At 35.3% G+C, this 17101-nt stretch overlaps 3 protein-coding genes across 3 annotated transcripts; all 3 read left to right on the forward strand.

Moving 5' to 3' along the window:
• Positions 1–803: 803 nt before the first annotated feature.
• Positions 804–2759, forward strand: LOC127122275 (probable protein phosphatase 2C 51; the record flags this gene model as incomplete). Its single annotated transcript, XM_051052638.1, has 6 exons — positions 804–1020; positions 1118–1382; positions 1777–1882; positions 1975–2116; positions 2352–2613; positions 2711–2759. Coding segments are annotated over 6 exons (1041 nt in total), but the record flags the coding sequence as incomplete, so codon positions are not given.
• Positions 2760–2908: 149 nt separating this feature from the next.
• Positions 2909–5454, forward strand: LOC127122276 (SPX domain-containing membrane protein At4g22990-like). The gene is made up of 8 exons (XM_051052639.1): positions 2909–3270; positions 3413–3723; positions 3909–4084; positions 4232–4422; positions 4671–4840; positions 4923–5020; positions 5113–5208; positions 5299–5454. Exons 1-8 carry the CDS (start codon positions 2909–2911, stop codon positions 5452–5454), a joined length of 1560 nt encoding a protein of 519 aa, XP_050908596.1.
• An 8040-nt stretch (positions 5455–13494) lies between these two features.
• Positions 13495–16468, forward strand: LOC127118497 (uncharacterized). Its single transcript, XM_051048707.1, has 3 exons — positions 13495–14082; positions 14688–15798; positions 15982–16468. Exons 1-3 carry the CDS (start codon positions 13685–13687, stop codon positions 16270–16272), a joined length of 1800 nt encoding a protein of 599 aa, XP_050904664.1. The 5' UTR covers positions 13495–13684; the 3' UTR covers positions 16273–16468.
• Positions 16469–17101: the final 633 nt, after the last annotated feature.

A 17101-nucleotide genomic window follows, 5' to 3' on the forward strand; every position in this document is an offset into this window, starting at 1 on the left:
ACGTAACAATAGACACCCTATTTTTAAATAACGGGTGTAAATTCAAGTATTATTTATTATCAACTCTATATTACACCTGATATTCAAAAAAAGGGTGTAAATTTAAAAATAAAAATAAAATATTCGTGCCTTAAACAATAACTTTTATTATTCTTATTTGTTTAATCTTAAATTTTCTTTAAAAAATAATAAATTTTAATATTAATATATAACAATAGACACCCTATATTTAAAAATAGGGTGTATAATTATAACAATATAAATGACTAAATTTATATTAAACCCGTTATATTAAAATAGAGTGTAAATTTTGGAATATTAATATAACAATAGACACCCTATATTTAAAAATAGGGTGTATAATTATAACAATATAAATGACTAAATTTATATTAAACCCGTTATATTAAAATAGGGTGTAAATTTAGGAATCCCTAAGTACAATTTATCATTACCGCCTAAAATATAACCATGACTTCTCATGTTCCAAATTTTCTTTTCATTTCACATTTTAGAAATTTTTCATCATCGATGAAGTGCAAGAAATAGTGAAAAAGGAACAAAGAACGTGATTGCTCGGAAATCTTCACAACCCACAACGGCTTCATCATTCTTCTTTACCGTTTTCTATACTCTCTTTTACGCTGCTTTGGATATTAAAGTTGATTCATTCGTTGTTGTTCTTACTTTTCTTTGCTGGGTTTCTTCTAGTTTCATCGTTAATTCCATCAGTTTCGAACTCGCTTGGAAGGTACTTTATTCATTTATTCGTTTGTTTTCATTCATCTACTCATCAAAATTGATTCGCTGACGGTGAATCATCCACGTGCTTGACGGTTTACAAAAACGGCGGTGCTCCGGCGGTGTTCCAATCCCCGAAATGCCCTCGCTGGAGACTCTTCGATTACGATTCTTCTCCTCGAACTGCAACGCGTTGTCAATCTTCGATGCTCCAGGGTCGAAGAAAATCACAAGAGGATCGCACTCTCTGTGTACTCGATGTTCGCATTCCATTCCCCGGTAAACTATTCACTATTCCAATTTCCTTTCTGTTTCGTGTTCCAGAGGCTTCTTCGGAAGATTTATTTCTGATTCTATGTGTTTGTTGCTGGAGCAGGTACGATGGGGATCAGGGAGGTTGTAGTTGGAATTGTGGCGGTTTTCGATGGACATAACGGTGCTGAAGCTAGTGAGATGGCGTCAAAACTTTTGATGGAGTATTTTGTTCTGCATACTTATTTTCTTCTTGATGCAATGTATTCTGTTGTATCAAAGACTTCCACAGGAAAATTGCTTCACAGGCGAGACCATGATCACGGAAACTTATTGCATAGGTGGAAAGAGATTTTAGGTTGGCAATGGCATGAACTGCATTCTGAAAGGTGGTTTTGCAATTGCATTGCAGCTATAGTTCTACATTTTATTAATAGCTAGCACTAGAGAGGTGTTTTTGCATCTCTAGTATTGTTGATCAAACCTCGAGTATAGTTTATCATGAATGGTTGGTCTTATGTAAGCTGTGAATGTAAATGTGGCATATTGGTGCTTTCTTTTTAAGAATTTATAAGGAATGCGTATCAGTTAGAAATGTGTTATTTACAAAGTGATTTTTGTTTGGATAACTTTTGAATATCTATTTTGCTGATATTTGGTTCGGATTTGGAGTTGTTTTGTTGGTTTATTAGTGTACTAACTATTTCAAACAGCATTTAGTTTTACATTAATTTAGTTTCTCGCATTTGTGTGTCTGTATCTCATCTAAAATTACTTTTCCAGGTTGCAGAATGTATTTTCTGCTAATTTTGATGATTCTTTTCACTTGGAAATTTTGAAGGAAGCATTGTTGAGAGCAATCCATGATATTGATGTAAGGTTTTCTGAGGTGAGATTGAATTTTTGTTCACTTTTACAAAACTCTGTTTGATACAGTTTTGTATGTGTTCTTTATTGACATCTTTCAATTGACCTATGAAGGAAGCCTCTAGAAATAACATTCATTCAGGATCTACAGCAACAGTTGTATTGGTTGCAGATGATAAGTTTTTGGTTGCCAATATTGGGGATTCTAAGGCTTTCTTGTGCTCTGAAAATTTTCAGTCTCCTAAGGAAGCTAAAGGTGAGAAAGATTATGAAATACAGTATAACCAAACTTCCATTATTAAAGATATAAGTTTATCATGTCTTTATTAGGATATCGCATAAAGATTATATTGTTTCTCCTTGCTTCTGTCTAAACTTTAGACATAAAATATAAATATAATATTGTGTGTGGTTATGATAAGGTGACCGGCATACTTTTTATTTAAAGAAAACATGACTATTGTTGTTAATTTTAATATATATTTCTGTAGCCTCCTTATTAGAGCTATATAGGCAGACAGAGCGTGATGGTTCTGTTTCTGTGTGGGATCGTGAAAAGTATAGATTAGCTTCTTCCCATGGGCTCAATCATTTTGCAGTGAAGGAATTGACTAGGGATCACCATCCAGACAGAGAGGATGAAAGAACTCGGGTGGAAGCTGCTGGTGGTCAAGTTCTAAATTGGGGTGGTTTGCCTCGCGTAAATGGTCAGCTGGCCATTACACGAGCTATTGGTGATGTGTTATTTAAAAGGTAGGTTCAGTTGAAATTATTTTCGTAAACTCCAAGCTTATATCAACTTATCAAGTGTATATGCCTTATGTCATGTGCAATGTGGTTCATGTTGAAGATTGTTGGAATTCTTTTCTCACGAATGTGATGAGAGAATTCTCAACTGAATTCTCTTGATTTCTGTATTGTATTTTTGTTAACTGTGATTACAAAGGATTTAGATCTATTTAAAGAACCATAGATTTCAGGGTGACTGGTTTCTTTACAATTATGTATTGAAATTTAACACATTTCTTATAATGAAATTTCAACAGTTATGGAAGAAGAGCTGCCTGCACCTACTGATGAAAATGTTGATGAGAGATACCATTTTACGTCTCTTATTCTAAACTTGGTTAACACATTTTTGTATATGGTCAATACATATATCATTGTCCCTACAGCTGATGATTACTCTATGCACCTTGGGGCTGCACCAACGGTCTGTGGTATTGTGATCGGCGCAATGGCCGTGGCTCAGCTGTTTTCCTCTGTATATTTCAGTGCATGGTCAAATAAATCATACTTCAGACCTCTTGTATTCAGTAGCATAATTCTTTTTCTCGGGAATACCATGTATGCCTTAGCGTACGATTTTAATTCAATATGGATTCTCCTAATTGGCCGTCTTTGCTGTGGGTAAATAGTCTTCTACCTCTTACTTGCTTTCAATATTACTTGATGAGCATAGGTTTTCATGTTGTATCTTACCATTTCACTTTAGATAAATATTATTACATTAAGACCTCATTTGGTTTATAAACTTGTATTATAACTGCAGATTTGGTTCTGCCAGAGCCGTAAACCGGCGCTACATCAGTGATTGTGTGCCTTTGAAAATCCGCATACAAGCATCGGCAGGTTTTGTTAGTGCCAGCGCTCTTGGAATGGCCTGTGGTCCTGCATTAGCTGGCTTACTGCAGACGAATTTTAAGATTTACAATGTTACATTTAATCAAGATACTTTGCCAGGGTGGGTTATGACTATTGCTTGGCTTATTTATTCAATATGGCTGTGGATCTCTTTTGTGGAACCTTCTCGTGAATTTGAAGAGGACCGTAAAACAGATAAATCTCAGAAATCTAATGCTGGTACCTCTACTGATGACTTTTACTTTTTCTATTGTGATCTAGCAAGATAGTTAATCTGTATCATGCCATCTCATTGTTAATCATTATAGAAAATCATCTATGACTGCAATATATCCTTGCACTATTTTCATTCTGTAAAGCATCATACAAGTAATAGAAAATGACACTTTTTCCCTTACTAGTAGAAGACAGTGATGCACTTGAAAAGGGGCTACAGCAACCATTGCTGATTACTTCGGAAGATAAGGTAGATGAAGATACTGATCAGGATAATGATGATAGCGAGGAAGCTCCAGAGGAATCTCGTCAGCCAGCCACTTCAATTGGATCGGCATATAGACTCCTTACACCTTCTGTAAAGGTTTGTGAGCAACTCTAAATGTCATACTATCAATCCACTAGATGTTTTGCAAGTTATTTATGTTCTAATTGTTTGATCTTGCAATTCACAAAGTTCCAATTGAATTCAAGATAAACGGTCCTGACCAAGTTTACTTAACATCTTCAGGTTCAATTATTGATATATTTCATGCTCAAATATGTGATGGAGATTTTACTAGCAGAATCTAGTGTCATCACAACATACTACTTTAAGTGGTCAACTGGCACAGTTGCCATTTTTCTTGCTGGCCTTGGTTTGACAGTTCTTCCTATAAACATTATTGTTGGAAGCTATGTAAGCAACTGGTTTGACGACAGGTAACATATAAGAAAAACTCATGTCTCATTTGATTGCACCCTTAGAAGCTTATCTAGATTTTGTAGTAAGATGCATGATAGTAAATTTTGAACTTCAATAGACAAAGCAATATAAAGATCCAAGTGATTATGATTTTCAATATAGATTTCTTTTGCAAGATCAATTTAGAACCTTAAATTTGTTGAAAATTGAAATATTATCCTTAAGAAGCTAAAGATATAACAGCTTTCTATTGATCTATTTGTAGGCAAACTCTGTTGGCATCAGAAATCATGGTTTTAATTGGCATAGTCTCGGCCTTTCATGTAATCATTCCATACTCTGAGCTGCAGTACATCTGTTCAGGTCTTCTCATGTTTGTTTTTGCTGAAGTACTTGAAGGTAACATTTTACTAGTAATTTTCTTTTCTATTTTTGGTAACTGCCGAAATTGAAAAAGAAAATTCCGATTTTATAATTGCAAGTGATATATTTGTAAGTTATCATTATAAACATGTAGTATATTTATTACTGAATTGCACTTATGGTGATAAAATTATAGTTGTACATGCTCTGAACCAACTAAAATTGTATGTGTTTCTATGTCGAGTGAAGAAAGTTAGTGTTGGTACAAATTTTGTGAAAAAGGAAAAAAGTTTGTGATGTTGTTGTTTTTGGTGGCTTTAATGTAACTAGGAGTTTATATGCAGGGGCATCAACAAGATAACGGATGGGCATGTGGATATTATGTCATGAAAAATATGTTTGACATTATTGATGCTTGTATTGTTGAAAGATTCAATGAGGTATTTTATATTACATATATTTAATGAAAAACATGTAAATTATTGTTTTAACATGTAGTTGTTTAATTTATTATATGTTTGAACTTGCAGATATTCACAGACACCTCATCATATGAAAAAGAGTCAATTGATCACATCCGACAACTTTGGGCTCAATTCTTTTTGCAAAAGGTTGAAGAGCAAGAGAACCAGGAAAAGAAAGATTTAATGACAAAACAGAAGCGATTAAAAAAAACTTATATATAGATATATTTTTGTTCCATGAATGATTTATTGGTACAAGTTACATGAACAAAGTGGTTGAATTTTTTTCTTACATGAATACAATTTTTGTTGATGTATGACTTGGTGCAAGATTCTAAAGATTAGAGAAATGTTTGTTTTGGTTATTTTTGTTTTTTATTGAATATCCAGGAATATATAAAAATATTTGGTTTAATGAAATTTCAAATAAAATATTTTAAAAAAATTGACATATTTTACACCCTTCATACACAAAATAGGGTGTAAATGTGTTAAAATTAAATGTAATTATAAGATATTTTACATTTGATATATCAAAAATAGGGTGTAAATATTTGTCATTTTACACCCGTTTGAATTATAATAGGGTGTAAATTCGTTTAACTTCAATGTATGTAGGTGACAATTTACACCCGTTTTATATTAAATAGGGTGTAAATGTCCTAAAATTCAATGTATATATCTACCAATTACACCTTTTTTTATCTAAAACAGGGTGTAATAGGTGACAATTTACACCCGTTTTATATTAAATAGGGTGTAAATGTCTTAAAATTTAATGTATATATCTACCAATTACACCCTTTTTTTAAATCTAAAATAGGGTGTAATATATTCTCTTTTTACACCCGTTTTAAAACGGGTGTAAATTCTTCATACATATCTCACCCTTTGAATTTACACCCTATCATAACGGGTGTAATATGTATAAAAAACGGGTGTAAAATCTTCTTTCTGCACTAGTGTCAATGCATTATCACCCTCATTTTTCAAATTTTACATTTGATTTGGATCGCTAGCAAGACCTAAAACAAAAATTTCAAGAGCACCACCAAACAATAAAGCATGTGGAATAAGGGATCCACCATTCGTCTAAGAACAAAAAATTCCGTCCTCTAGACACATTTATCATCATTTGATTAAATCCAACGATTGTCCGCACAACACGTATCACCTTACGCGGATGATTTTAACCGCTCTCATTGTATAAGGAGAAAAACATGTCATTTCAAGTATCTATATTCATTTTCATTCTCACATTACTTCTTATTCTCTCACTAACTTGGGCATTAGAGTAATTACCTCTCAGGTCAGTCCCTTCTCCGTCACACTTGAAGCTTGTTACGTCGTACCAATATCTCATTTTACTGTTCATCGAACATTCTGGTTCCATGACGGAATAGTCGCGTCATCTGTGGGAATTCGACATCTGATTTTCGCAAATTTTCGCGCCCAGATCTTTTCTGATCCTGAGATTTAAATATCCTTTTCTAGAAAATCCAGATCTCTGTTTCTAAATTTTCTACCTTGGAGTTTCAATCTCCTCCTCCAACAGATTCATCCACAAGTTCATTAAGCATGGTGACAACCAAAGCCACTTGATCCACTATTCAACAACAAGCTACTATTGCAGTCGTTAAAGCTGTTAGAGCTCTTTCTCTTGTAACATTTTTTTTATTATAATAATTATTAATAATAAAAAAAAAACAATTTTAATGTGGTCCATAGTTTTTGGATTTTGGTTCTGAAAAGGGTATGATTTATTTTGGTTTTAATGTAAATTGATATGACCATTTAATTGGGTGGTAATGAGTCTTAGTTTTTTATGGTAGAATCAAGCCTATAAATAGTCTTTGGTCCCCAAAGTTTTCTCTCATTAGAAAAGAAATACACCATCTATATTGAGAGAGCAAGAGCTTGGAAGAATCAAAGACAGTGCACTCACAACACTGCAACATGTCTAAGAAAGGGGCCAATAGAAGTTCAAGTATATTAGAAATAATTCATACAGACATATGTTGTCCTGATATGGATGCACATGGTCAGAAATATTTCATCACTTTCATAGATGATTACTCACGATATATGAATATTTATTTTCTTAACAATAAATATGAAGCATTGGATGCCTTCAAAGTCTTTAAGGCTGAAGTTGAGAACCAGTGTGGAAAACAAATAAAGATAGTGAGATTAGATCGGGGTGGTGAATACTATGGTAGATACACTGAGAGTGGACAAGCACCTGGTCCATTTGCTAAGTTTCTTCAAGAACATGGTATTGTTTCCCAATACACCATGCCCGACTCTCCGAACCAAAATGGTGTTGCAGAAAGAAGAAACCGAACATTATTGAACATGGTGCGAAGTATGCTTAGCAACTCTAATCTTCCTAAATCATTGTGGAATGAAGCACTAAAGACGGTTGTGTATATTCTAAACCGGGTTCCATCTAAGGATGTCCCAAAGACACCATTTGAGTTATTTAAAGGATGGAAGCCGAGTTTACGACATATGCGTGTTTGGGGATGTCCGTCTGAGGTGAGGATTTATAACCCACAAGAAAAGAAACTAGATCCGATGACCATTAATGGGTATTTCATTGGATATGTCGAAAGGTCTAAAGGTTATAGATTTTATTGTCCATCTAATACAACTAGGATTGTGGAGTCAAGGAATGCAAAGTTTCTTGAAAATCATTTGACTAGTGGGAGCAATCAAATCAAAAATTCAATTTCTGTGCATGATCATATAGAGTATGAACCTTCCACTTCAAGTAATAGATTGGTTACTATTTATAACATCCCTCAAGTTCAAATGGATGTTGATCAATCAATCATCGAGACTCCACAAGCTACTGATGATCCAGTAAATCAAGTTGGTCATCAAGATGATGAACAATTAGTTGAATAACAAGATCCACAAGAAAATGTTGATCAAACATTAAGAAGATCTACTAGGACAAGAAAATCAGCTATTCCTAATGATTACATTGTGTATCTACAAGAATCTGACTATAATGTTGGAGCTGAGAATGATCCTGAGAGCTTTAGACAAGCCATGAGTTGCAAAGAGTCAAATTTGTGGTATGATGCCATGAATGATGAAATGAATTCTATGAAAAACAACGACGTATGGGATCTTGTAGAGTTACCTAATTGGGCAAAGGCCATTGGTTGTAAATGGGTCTTTAAAACCAAGAAAGATTCTTTAGGCAACATTGAGAGATACAAGGTTAGACTCGTTGCTAAGGGATTTACTCAAAAGGAGGGAATCGATTACACTGATACTTTTTCTCCTGTATCAAAGAAAGATTATATTCGTGTCATCTTGGCATTGGTTGCACATTTTGACCTTGAGTTGCATCAAATGGATGTGAAAACAACCTTTCTTAATGGTGATTTAGAGGAGGAGGTTTATATGAAACAACCTGAAGGTTTCTCTTCTAATAGTGGTGAGCATTTGGTTTGCAAGCTTAAGAGATCCATATATGGTTTAAAATAAGCCTCTCGTCAATGGTATCTTAAATTCCATGAAACGATATCTTCATTTGGGTTTATTGAAAACCCCATGGATCAATGTATATACCAGAAGGTCAGTGGGAGTAAAATTTGTTTTCTCATTTTGTATGTGGATGACATACTACTTGCAACCAATGATGAAGGTTTTCTACATGAGGTGAAACAATTCCTCTCTAAAAACTTTGATATGAAGGATATGGGTGAGGCATCTTATGTCATTGGCATTAAGATCCACAGAGATAGACTTCGAGGAATTTTGGGTCTATCACAAGAAACCTACATCAATAAAGTTTTAGAGAGATTTAGAATGAAAGATTATTCACCAAGTGTTGCACCTATTGTCAAGGGCGATGGATTTAATTTGAATCAATGCCCTAAGAATGATTTTGAGCGGGAACAAATGAAGAACACTCCATATGCTTCTGTTGTTGGAAGTCTTATGTATGCTCAAGTATGCACAAGGCCCGACATTGCATTTGTTGTTGGAATATTAGGAAGATATCAGAGTAATCCAGGTATGAATCACTAGAAAGTTGCAAAGAAGGTGTTGAGATATCTTAAAGGAACAAAAGATTACATGCTAATGTATAGGCAGACGGACAATCTTGATGTGATCGGCTATTCAGACTCTGACTTTGCTGGTTGTGTTGATTCTCACAAATCAACACCAGGATATATTTTTATGATGGCTGATGGAGCTATTTCATGGAGAAGTACTAAGCAAACCTTGGTTGCTACTTCTACTATGGAAGCCGAGTTTGTCTCATGTTTTGAGGCTACTTCTCATGGTGTATGGCTTAAGAGTTTTATTTATGGGCTTAGAATCATGGATTCTGTTTCTAAACCTCTGAAGATTTTTTGCGATAATTCAGCAGCTGTCTTTATGGCTAAGAACAATAAAAGTGGAAGTCGAAGCAAGCACATCGACATAAAGTATTTAGCCATTAGAGAAAGAGTTAAAGATAAAATAGTAGTAATCAATCACATTAGTATTGATTTAATGATCGTTGATCCTTTGACTAAGGGCATGTCACCAATAAAATTTAAGGATCATGTAGAGAACATGGGACTTGAGTCCTCCTTGTGATTGTATACATACAGTTTATTAATAAAACTCTTATATTGTGATGTTTTCTCATTTTCATGCGCACATCAGTTTGAGAAAATATGTTACATCTGGACCAAGAGTAAACATTGGTTTATTCATCAAGTTAGTTACCACATTACAGATATATACTTGAAAATAGACATGTTGTAATACATAGATGAGATTACTCGCTTTAAGAGGGACTATCTCTATGATTCACATATTTATTTCTTGAGTAAGTTTTCCATGACTCATTTATGCCAATAATCAGTTCTATAGACCAAGTGGGAGAATGTAACGGTTTCTTATTTTTATTATAACAATTATTAATAATAAAAAAACCAATTTTAATGTGGTCCATAGTTTTGGGGTTTTGGTTCTGAAAAGGGTATGATTTATTTTGGTTTTAATATAAATTGATATGACTATTTAATTGGGTGGTAATGAGTTTTAATTCTTGATGGTAGAATCAAGCCTATAAATAGTCTTTGGTCCCCAAAGCTTTCTCTCATCATAAAAGAAATACACCATCTATATTGAGAGAGCAAGAGCTTGGAAGAATCAAAGGCAGTGCACTCACAACACTACAACAATGGCTGAAGGTAAAACCTCTATTTCTATTTCCGCATTTTGTTTTATTGATCTTGTTGTTCTTTTGTTATCAGGAACATAGGGTCAATATATATTAATCTAACATCTCTTTCATCTCCTCCTTAAGAAGAAAACAATCAAATACATGTGGCGTCTTCTTCTAAACTTTGTGCAACACGATCTTGTTCCGCCAAGAGTTAGTCAATGAATGTTTTAGGTTCTCCCATTTTTGGGATTTAAACAACCAATTCACCAAGGAAAACCATCACACCGGCCTCTTCCATTTTCGGTTGTACCCAATCAAGAATCATCGAACGAATAAGGGTTGTCAGAGAGACACAAAAAAGACTTTGAAGCAATAATCGACGTGAATTGTTTATGAAAACTAGAAGCAAATGCAGGAAAATGGAGGAGGAATTAACAGGTCTCAAGAGTAGTGAAAGGGGGAAAAAGATATCCTTTGACTCCTTATGTATCCTTTGGTAAAACTGTCACACGACCAATGTTACATAGCATCAAAACGAACAATTGTATCACCAACGCTCATGACCTCGCCTCAATCTTTTCAAACACTAAAGTACTCTAAAAAGAGGGCAATCATCATTGCTTGTTATATAACCTCACGTCAAGTTTGTCCCAAGAAACATTATAAATTATGAAATTAACATTTAATGTGCATGTTCCAATGCAATCGACTTACCCTTAAAACCTTTCCACTTCTTCAACTAGAAGCCGACTTGAAAACCTGGTAAATAGAATAAGGTAGCCTGAGGCACACAACCCTTATTTCAACAATTAGTAATAAGGGCTTGAGGCAACTGTTCTAGGTCATTGGCAAAACCCATAGACAAAGACCTCATCATGGGGCCTAACACTGAAGACGGAGGTAACAAGTGGGGAACCAGTGAGACCTCAATCAAGTATGGAGCATGTGATTTGAGCCTCCGACCTATCCCCCACAGTCAAATCTAATCAAATGACGATTTGCACAATGTGTCGGGTTAAGTGAGAGCGGTTTTAATCATTCACCGTATATAAGTTTGACATACGTCAAGTATCTCTTTCACCCTCACTTTAAACTCCTTTTCAAATATTTTGCTAACGTAAGTGTTGAAACCCTAACTTTGCAGGTCCATCCCCTGAAGCATTCTTCGCCGCACTAGAAGAATGTATTCCTCTTACATCTCTTATTCTCGGTTCCAACACAGAATATCATCTTTTATTATCATCTCATGAAGGAGAATAGAGATCCAAAACGCAGTGGATATTAAAATTTTCTCCTTTAATGATCCTTACGAATGGGCATGACCAGTGATAGAAATCGTTACCTCTTGTGGCGATTGAAACCTTTGATGCAGATCTAAGGAGTGATCACGAACGTTGAATGGTGACAACGCCTCTACTTAGTCCACACGAACGAATTCCTTCAATCTCAGTGCTAGCTGCTACGAATGAAGGCTTAGAGAGAGAGAGAGAGAGAGAGAGAGAGAGAGAGAGAGAGAAATGAAACTTTTTTATCTAATCCAATGTTTCTGCACAAGGATTCTATTTATAGAACCCCTTGCGTGGGCTGCAAGCTAAAAAGCTCACTTAAGTGTATGTGGCCCCTATCTTATGATACACCAAAATCACTTAAGTGTGTGGTACCTTGCCATATTTCGTATTCTACTTAAGTGCGTCGTACCTTACGATGTTCTACAATTTACTTAAGTGCATCGTACCTTACGGTGTTCCTTATTTACTCTAGCTCTCATCAATCCGCCCTTTTGTGTGTGACCCTGTAGTTTTTCGCGACATTGGTAATTATATTAAATCATGTATTTAACATAATAAATAGTGAGCGGTATCTATCAACACATCACTACTATCCAAGACACGAAAATGTCATGTGATCTGACAAATACTTTTGTAATAATACTTATGTGTATAATTACCCTTTTTGCTCTTATATATATATTGAGCACAAGACATAGATCGTGTCATCCTTGTCCAGTTCAATATTGGACCCTTAGACATTTATCCTGTTACGCATGATGGGCAAATTCCATCTAGGTCACTCATGTCCCTCAGCATACTTCATGGAGTACCCATAAACTATCTTTATGGTCATCCAGTTACGGACAACGTTTGATCAACAATAAGACACTTGACTCTACATCTAAGGTCCATAGTGGTTTCAGGTTGAATGGTGGTATACACCACTATCACCATGAGAATAACTTATGACACTTTGCATAACATTCTATATAGTATTCTCATAGCGGATCAATCTAGTATAAATATTACTCTTAATATTCATACCTATGTTTAAGACTTGATAACTCCTTATCCATGATTCATGAGATGTGATCATCAGTCTATATACATAATAGTCTTAATGTTTTAATGTTATCTCTCTTCACAGCAAAGCTCGACTACAGATACTTTAAGAATAGTGTTCTTATGTTTAATGGGATCTCATGATTAAGTCACATTTGATACATTAAGCGGACTAACTATTCCAGGGACTTTATTAAACAAACATAATAAAGAAAAAAAGTCTTTTATTATTAATAAATAATTCGATACAAGTACCAAAAATATTGGCTTTTAGGACTTACACCAACATCTCAAACTAGGCATTTGCTCATACGTGCTTTAGAAGAAGATAATTTAGATTATTTTATTGATCCAAAGCTTCATAGTGAATTTTACTCTAATGAGAGGACTCGCATGATAGCATCTGATGCAACTTGCACACAACACTCACTTTAATTTGAGAGTGAGCTTGAATACATATATGATTCATTTTTCTCTAAGTAACTTAATTAAAGTGTTTTGACCACTAAATGCATTAAGATATCCCACAACAAAGAATCGGTTATGGGTGTACAAATAACGAGTTAGACCAGGTTGTACGTAACATGCCCCTAACATTTGTTCGAGTTAATTTCGGACCCGAAGTCAACCCTAATATTTATTCAGACCAATATTTAGTTCCGACCCATTAACAAACTTAATATATAGATGACTCCCCTCATCAAATTCATAGTTTTTTTAATCATAATATAGTGTCCGAAGATTGTTACACACATTTATTACTAGTGACACTAGTGAAGTAAGTAATCACCAAACAAACCAAATTGAAATTAGTACTATCATCCCCCACCTTACCACCCACCACCTTTTTTGGCCTTTCTTCTTTCACATCACACAAAAACACACTCTCCACATCAAACTACCTAACCACCCTCACAACTCCAAACCCACATTTCCAATGGCAGCAGCAGCATTAGAGTGCTGGCCAACCCGCACCACCACCGCCACAACCACCGAGGACGACACAGCTGAGCAACAAGTCCTCATGAGAACACACCATAGATCCGAACTTGCTTCCACTACTTCTTCTTCTCTTCCTTCAAGTTCCAAAGACTCGTCCAATCTCATCCACAAGAACAAGTTTCACAAATTTAGTCGCAATTTCTCTGATGCAATTACATCTTTCAAAAACACTCTCAACCTTAACAATAACAACAATCCTGAATCTCCTCCTTCTTCTAAGAAACTTGCTTGGGCTTCTGTTCTTCGTAATCTTACTCAACTCTACCCTGGAACTCAACTCCCTGATAATCTCATCTCCAGCATTCGTAATCATTACCATTCTCTCCCTCTCAGGTTCTTCTCTTCTTCATTTCCCTAATGATTATCGATGGAAACGAAATAGAATTGAATTATTGAATATTCTATGATTGTTATTACTATTTTGATTTTGATTTTGATAGATAGATTACCATTAATTGCAATAAAATGATTAAACAATCACTTTAGTCCTTGAATGTGTTAAGGAAGGAATGCAAGTATAGTCATTGAATTTCAATGTAAAAAATTACATAAACATCTTGGAATGTGTATTTTGTTAGTTACTTTGACATGTTCGGTTGGTTTCTAGTAGAATTGATTATGCTTTTTAGATTTGATTCTAGTTGAAGTTATGATTGGTAGCTTTTGAGTCTAAACGTGAATTTTCAAGTGTTCAACTCACTTTTGCAAGAATTTGTCCAAACACAAATCACTTTATCTTCAAGTTACTTTTATTTTCACCGCAAAACTAAACACCTACGTTAAAAAAGCCTTCATTTTTTGAAGTATATTTTGTTTGTGGGTAAAGAATATACCCTCTAAACTTCATTTCTTTAGCTTAACACAACAAAAATTAACATGGGTCATGGTGATTTTCTTTATTTGTTAATAAAAATGTTTTTTTATGGATTCTTTGATAGTTATGCACAAGCTGAATTTGATATGAAGGATGTGTTTCTTCACATCAAGTTGATAGAGCAGACATTGGAAAGTGATCAGCCTGCGATTGTGATTCAACAAGAACGTAGTGGTGGTGTTGGTGGTGGTGATGGTGATGGTGAGGTTCAGGTTCAAGGGTCAGTGTTGAAGCTCAGTTTTGCTTGCAACGCTCTCATTTCGTGGCCTGCTATGTCTGCTGTGTTGAGTAGTTTCTCCATTTGTAGCAAAAGGGCACAAATCTTTGAGAAGAAAGGTTTCACCTTAGGGGTTGTTCTTCTTGTTGTTAGGTCCGGGCACGAAAAGTTGGTCAGGACCCAGGTTGAGAATGCTTTGAAGTTTTCTCTAAAGAAGCCTAAAACCGGTGCTGTGAATGTGAAGCTTCCGTTTGGACTCTGTGGGTGTCAGGAAGAGAGTTTAAAGGGGAGAGAATTAGGGGAGATTGGAGAAGATAGTGGTAGCGGAAAGGAGTGTGAGAATTCTAGCCAAAAGATTCAGCTTCAGATGCCTTTACCTACCTCGTCTTTCATTATATCGGTGGATGAATGGCAGACGATAAAGTCAGGTGGGGGTGAGATTGAGAAATGGTTATTGAATGCAGATAATGTTGAGTTTACAGAACAGATTCGACACAATTCTTATAAGGGAGTCTATATGGGAAAAAGGGTTGGGATTGAGAAGCTGAAAGGGTGTGAAAAAGGAAATTCTTACGAGTTTGAGCTCCACAAAGATCTTCTAGAACTGATGACTTGCGGACATAGAAACATTCTGCAGTTCTGCGGTATTTGTGTGGATGATAATCACGGGTTATGTGTGGTGACTAAGTTCATGGTCGGTGGATCTGTTCACGACCTAATGTTAAAGAACAAGAAGCTTCACAGTAAGGATATTGTTAGAATCGCGGTTGATGTAGCCGAGGGGATCAAGTTTATGAATGATCACGGTGTTGCATTTCGAGACCTTAATTCACAGAGGATTCTATTAGACAGACATGGGAATGCTTGCTTGGGTGACATGGGTGTAGTCACTGCCTGCAAGAGTGTTGGAGAAGCAATGGAGTATGAAACTGATGGTTATAGATGGCTAGCTCCAGAGGTTTGATTCTATTCATTCCCACTTTTCAAATTAACAAAATAATGGTTAGTATTAAAACATCGTGTCACACAAACATGTTTCCTAATTATACAGTGAGAAAATACCAATTAAGTTTTTTTTATCCAAACAGGACTCTAGTTCGTGCTAACTTTTATCCCCTCTTTCTTTTTGGGTTAAAAACAGATTATTGCAGGAGACCCCGAGAGTGTGGCGGAGACATCGATGAGCAACGTTTATAGTTACGGAATGATAATTTGGGAGATGGTAACTGGTGAGGCGGCATATTCTGCACTTTCTCCTGTGCAGGCAGCAGTTGGCATTGCTGCATGTGGCCTTAGACCTGAAATTCCAAAGGACTGCCAACCAAATTTAAAATACATTATGACAAAGTGCTGGAACAATACACCTTCCAAACGTCCTCGGTTCTCCGATATTTTAGCCATATTACTGCAACCATGTAACAACAATAGGTAAATTTCTATGAACAGATAGAGGTGAACCTAAATATGTTGATAGAAATTTATAAAGTTAACAGGTAGAGATGAATTTCCTATGATAAGAGTAACACCAACACAGGAACATTATCTATTGAAAACTATGATAAGTTTGTGAGGAATAGAAAAAACCAAAGCATATCACGTTTTGGGGGCCAACCAGTGGTGATTAGTTAGTTCTTCTTTTGTTTATTTCACTGGCGGCTATCTTAATGGGATCAAAAAGTGGGTTCCATTTGGTTTTGTGTTCCCTTGGTAGGGAAATGATCCAACCATTTCAGGTGGGAAGTGTCACATTCTTTGTTTGTGTGGGATACAACGGTTTTTACACAAATATATCTGCTCCCATTACCACATTGAGCCTAATTTATGCATAAGGACAAAGAATTTCTTTAAAATATTTGTTCACTGGTGGGGTGGTTAGATTAGTATGCACCAAATATTTATATTAGATGCATGTATATTATCATTGAAATTATATAGTGAATCCTTCTTTCCTCTCTTCAATTTCAATTTAGCAGTACTGTTCTGAGTCGGCAGTAGGACCAATGAGGATAGGTCTAATTATTCATCCAAAAGCATATTCTTGAAAGGGTTGAGGATTTAGTGCCCTACATATGGTTACCCCTCGTATATGGTAGAAAACGCACGCACGTGGTTCTAACTATTCCATACGTAGAGACGAGAATATGTCAGACCGACCTATAGGAGTATATAACCTTGTCTATTTAAGTCTGATATGATCTATTTGTTGTAATTATTAATTAATGAAGAGATTAATTAAATACATAATCATTGTGGTGTTGTAA

The sequence above is a fragment of the Lathyrus oleraceus genome, chromosome 2 (assembly GCF_024323335.1).
Source record: "Lathyrus oleraceus cultivar Zhongwan6 chromosome 2, CAAS_Psat_ZW6_1.0, whole genome shotgun sequence".
Classification (NCBI taxonomy): domain Eukaryota; kingdom Viridiplantae; phylum Streptophyta; class Magnoliopsida; order Fabales; family Fabaceae; genus Lathyrus; species Lathyrus oleraceus.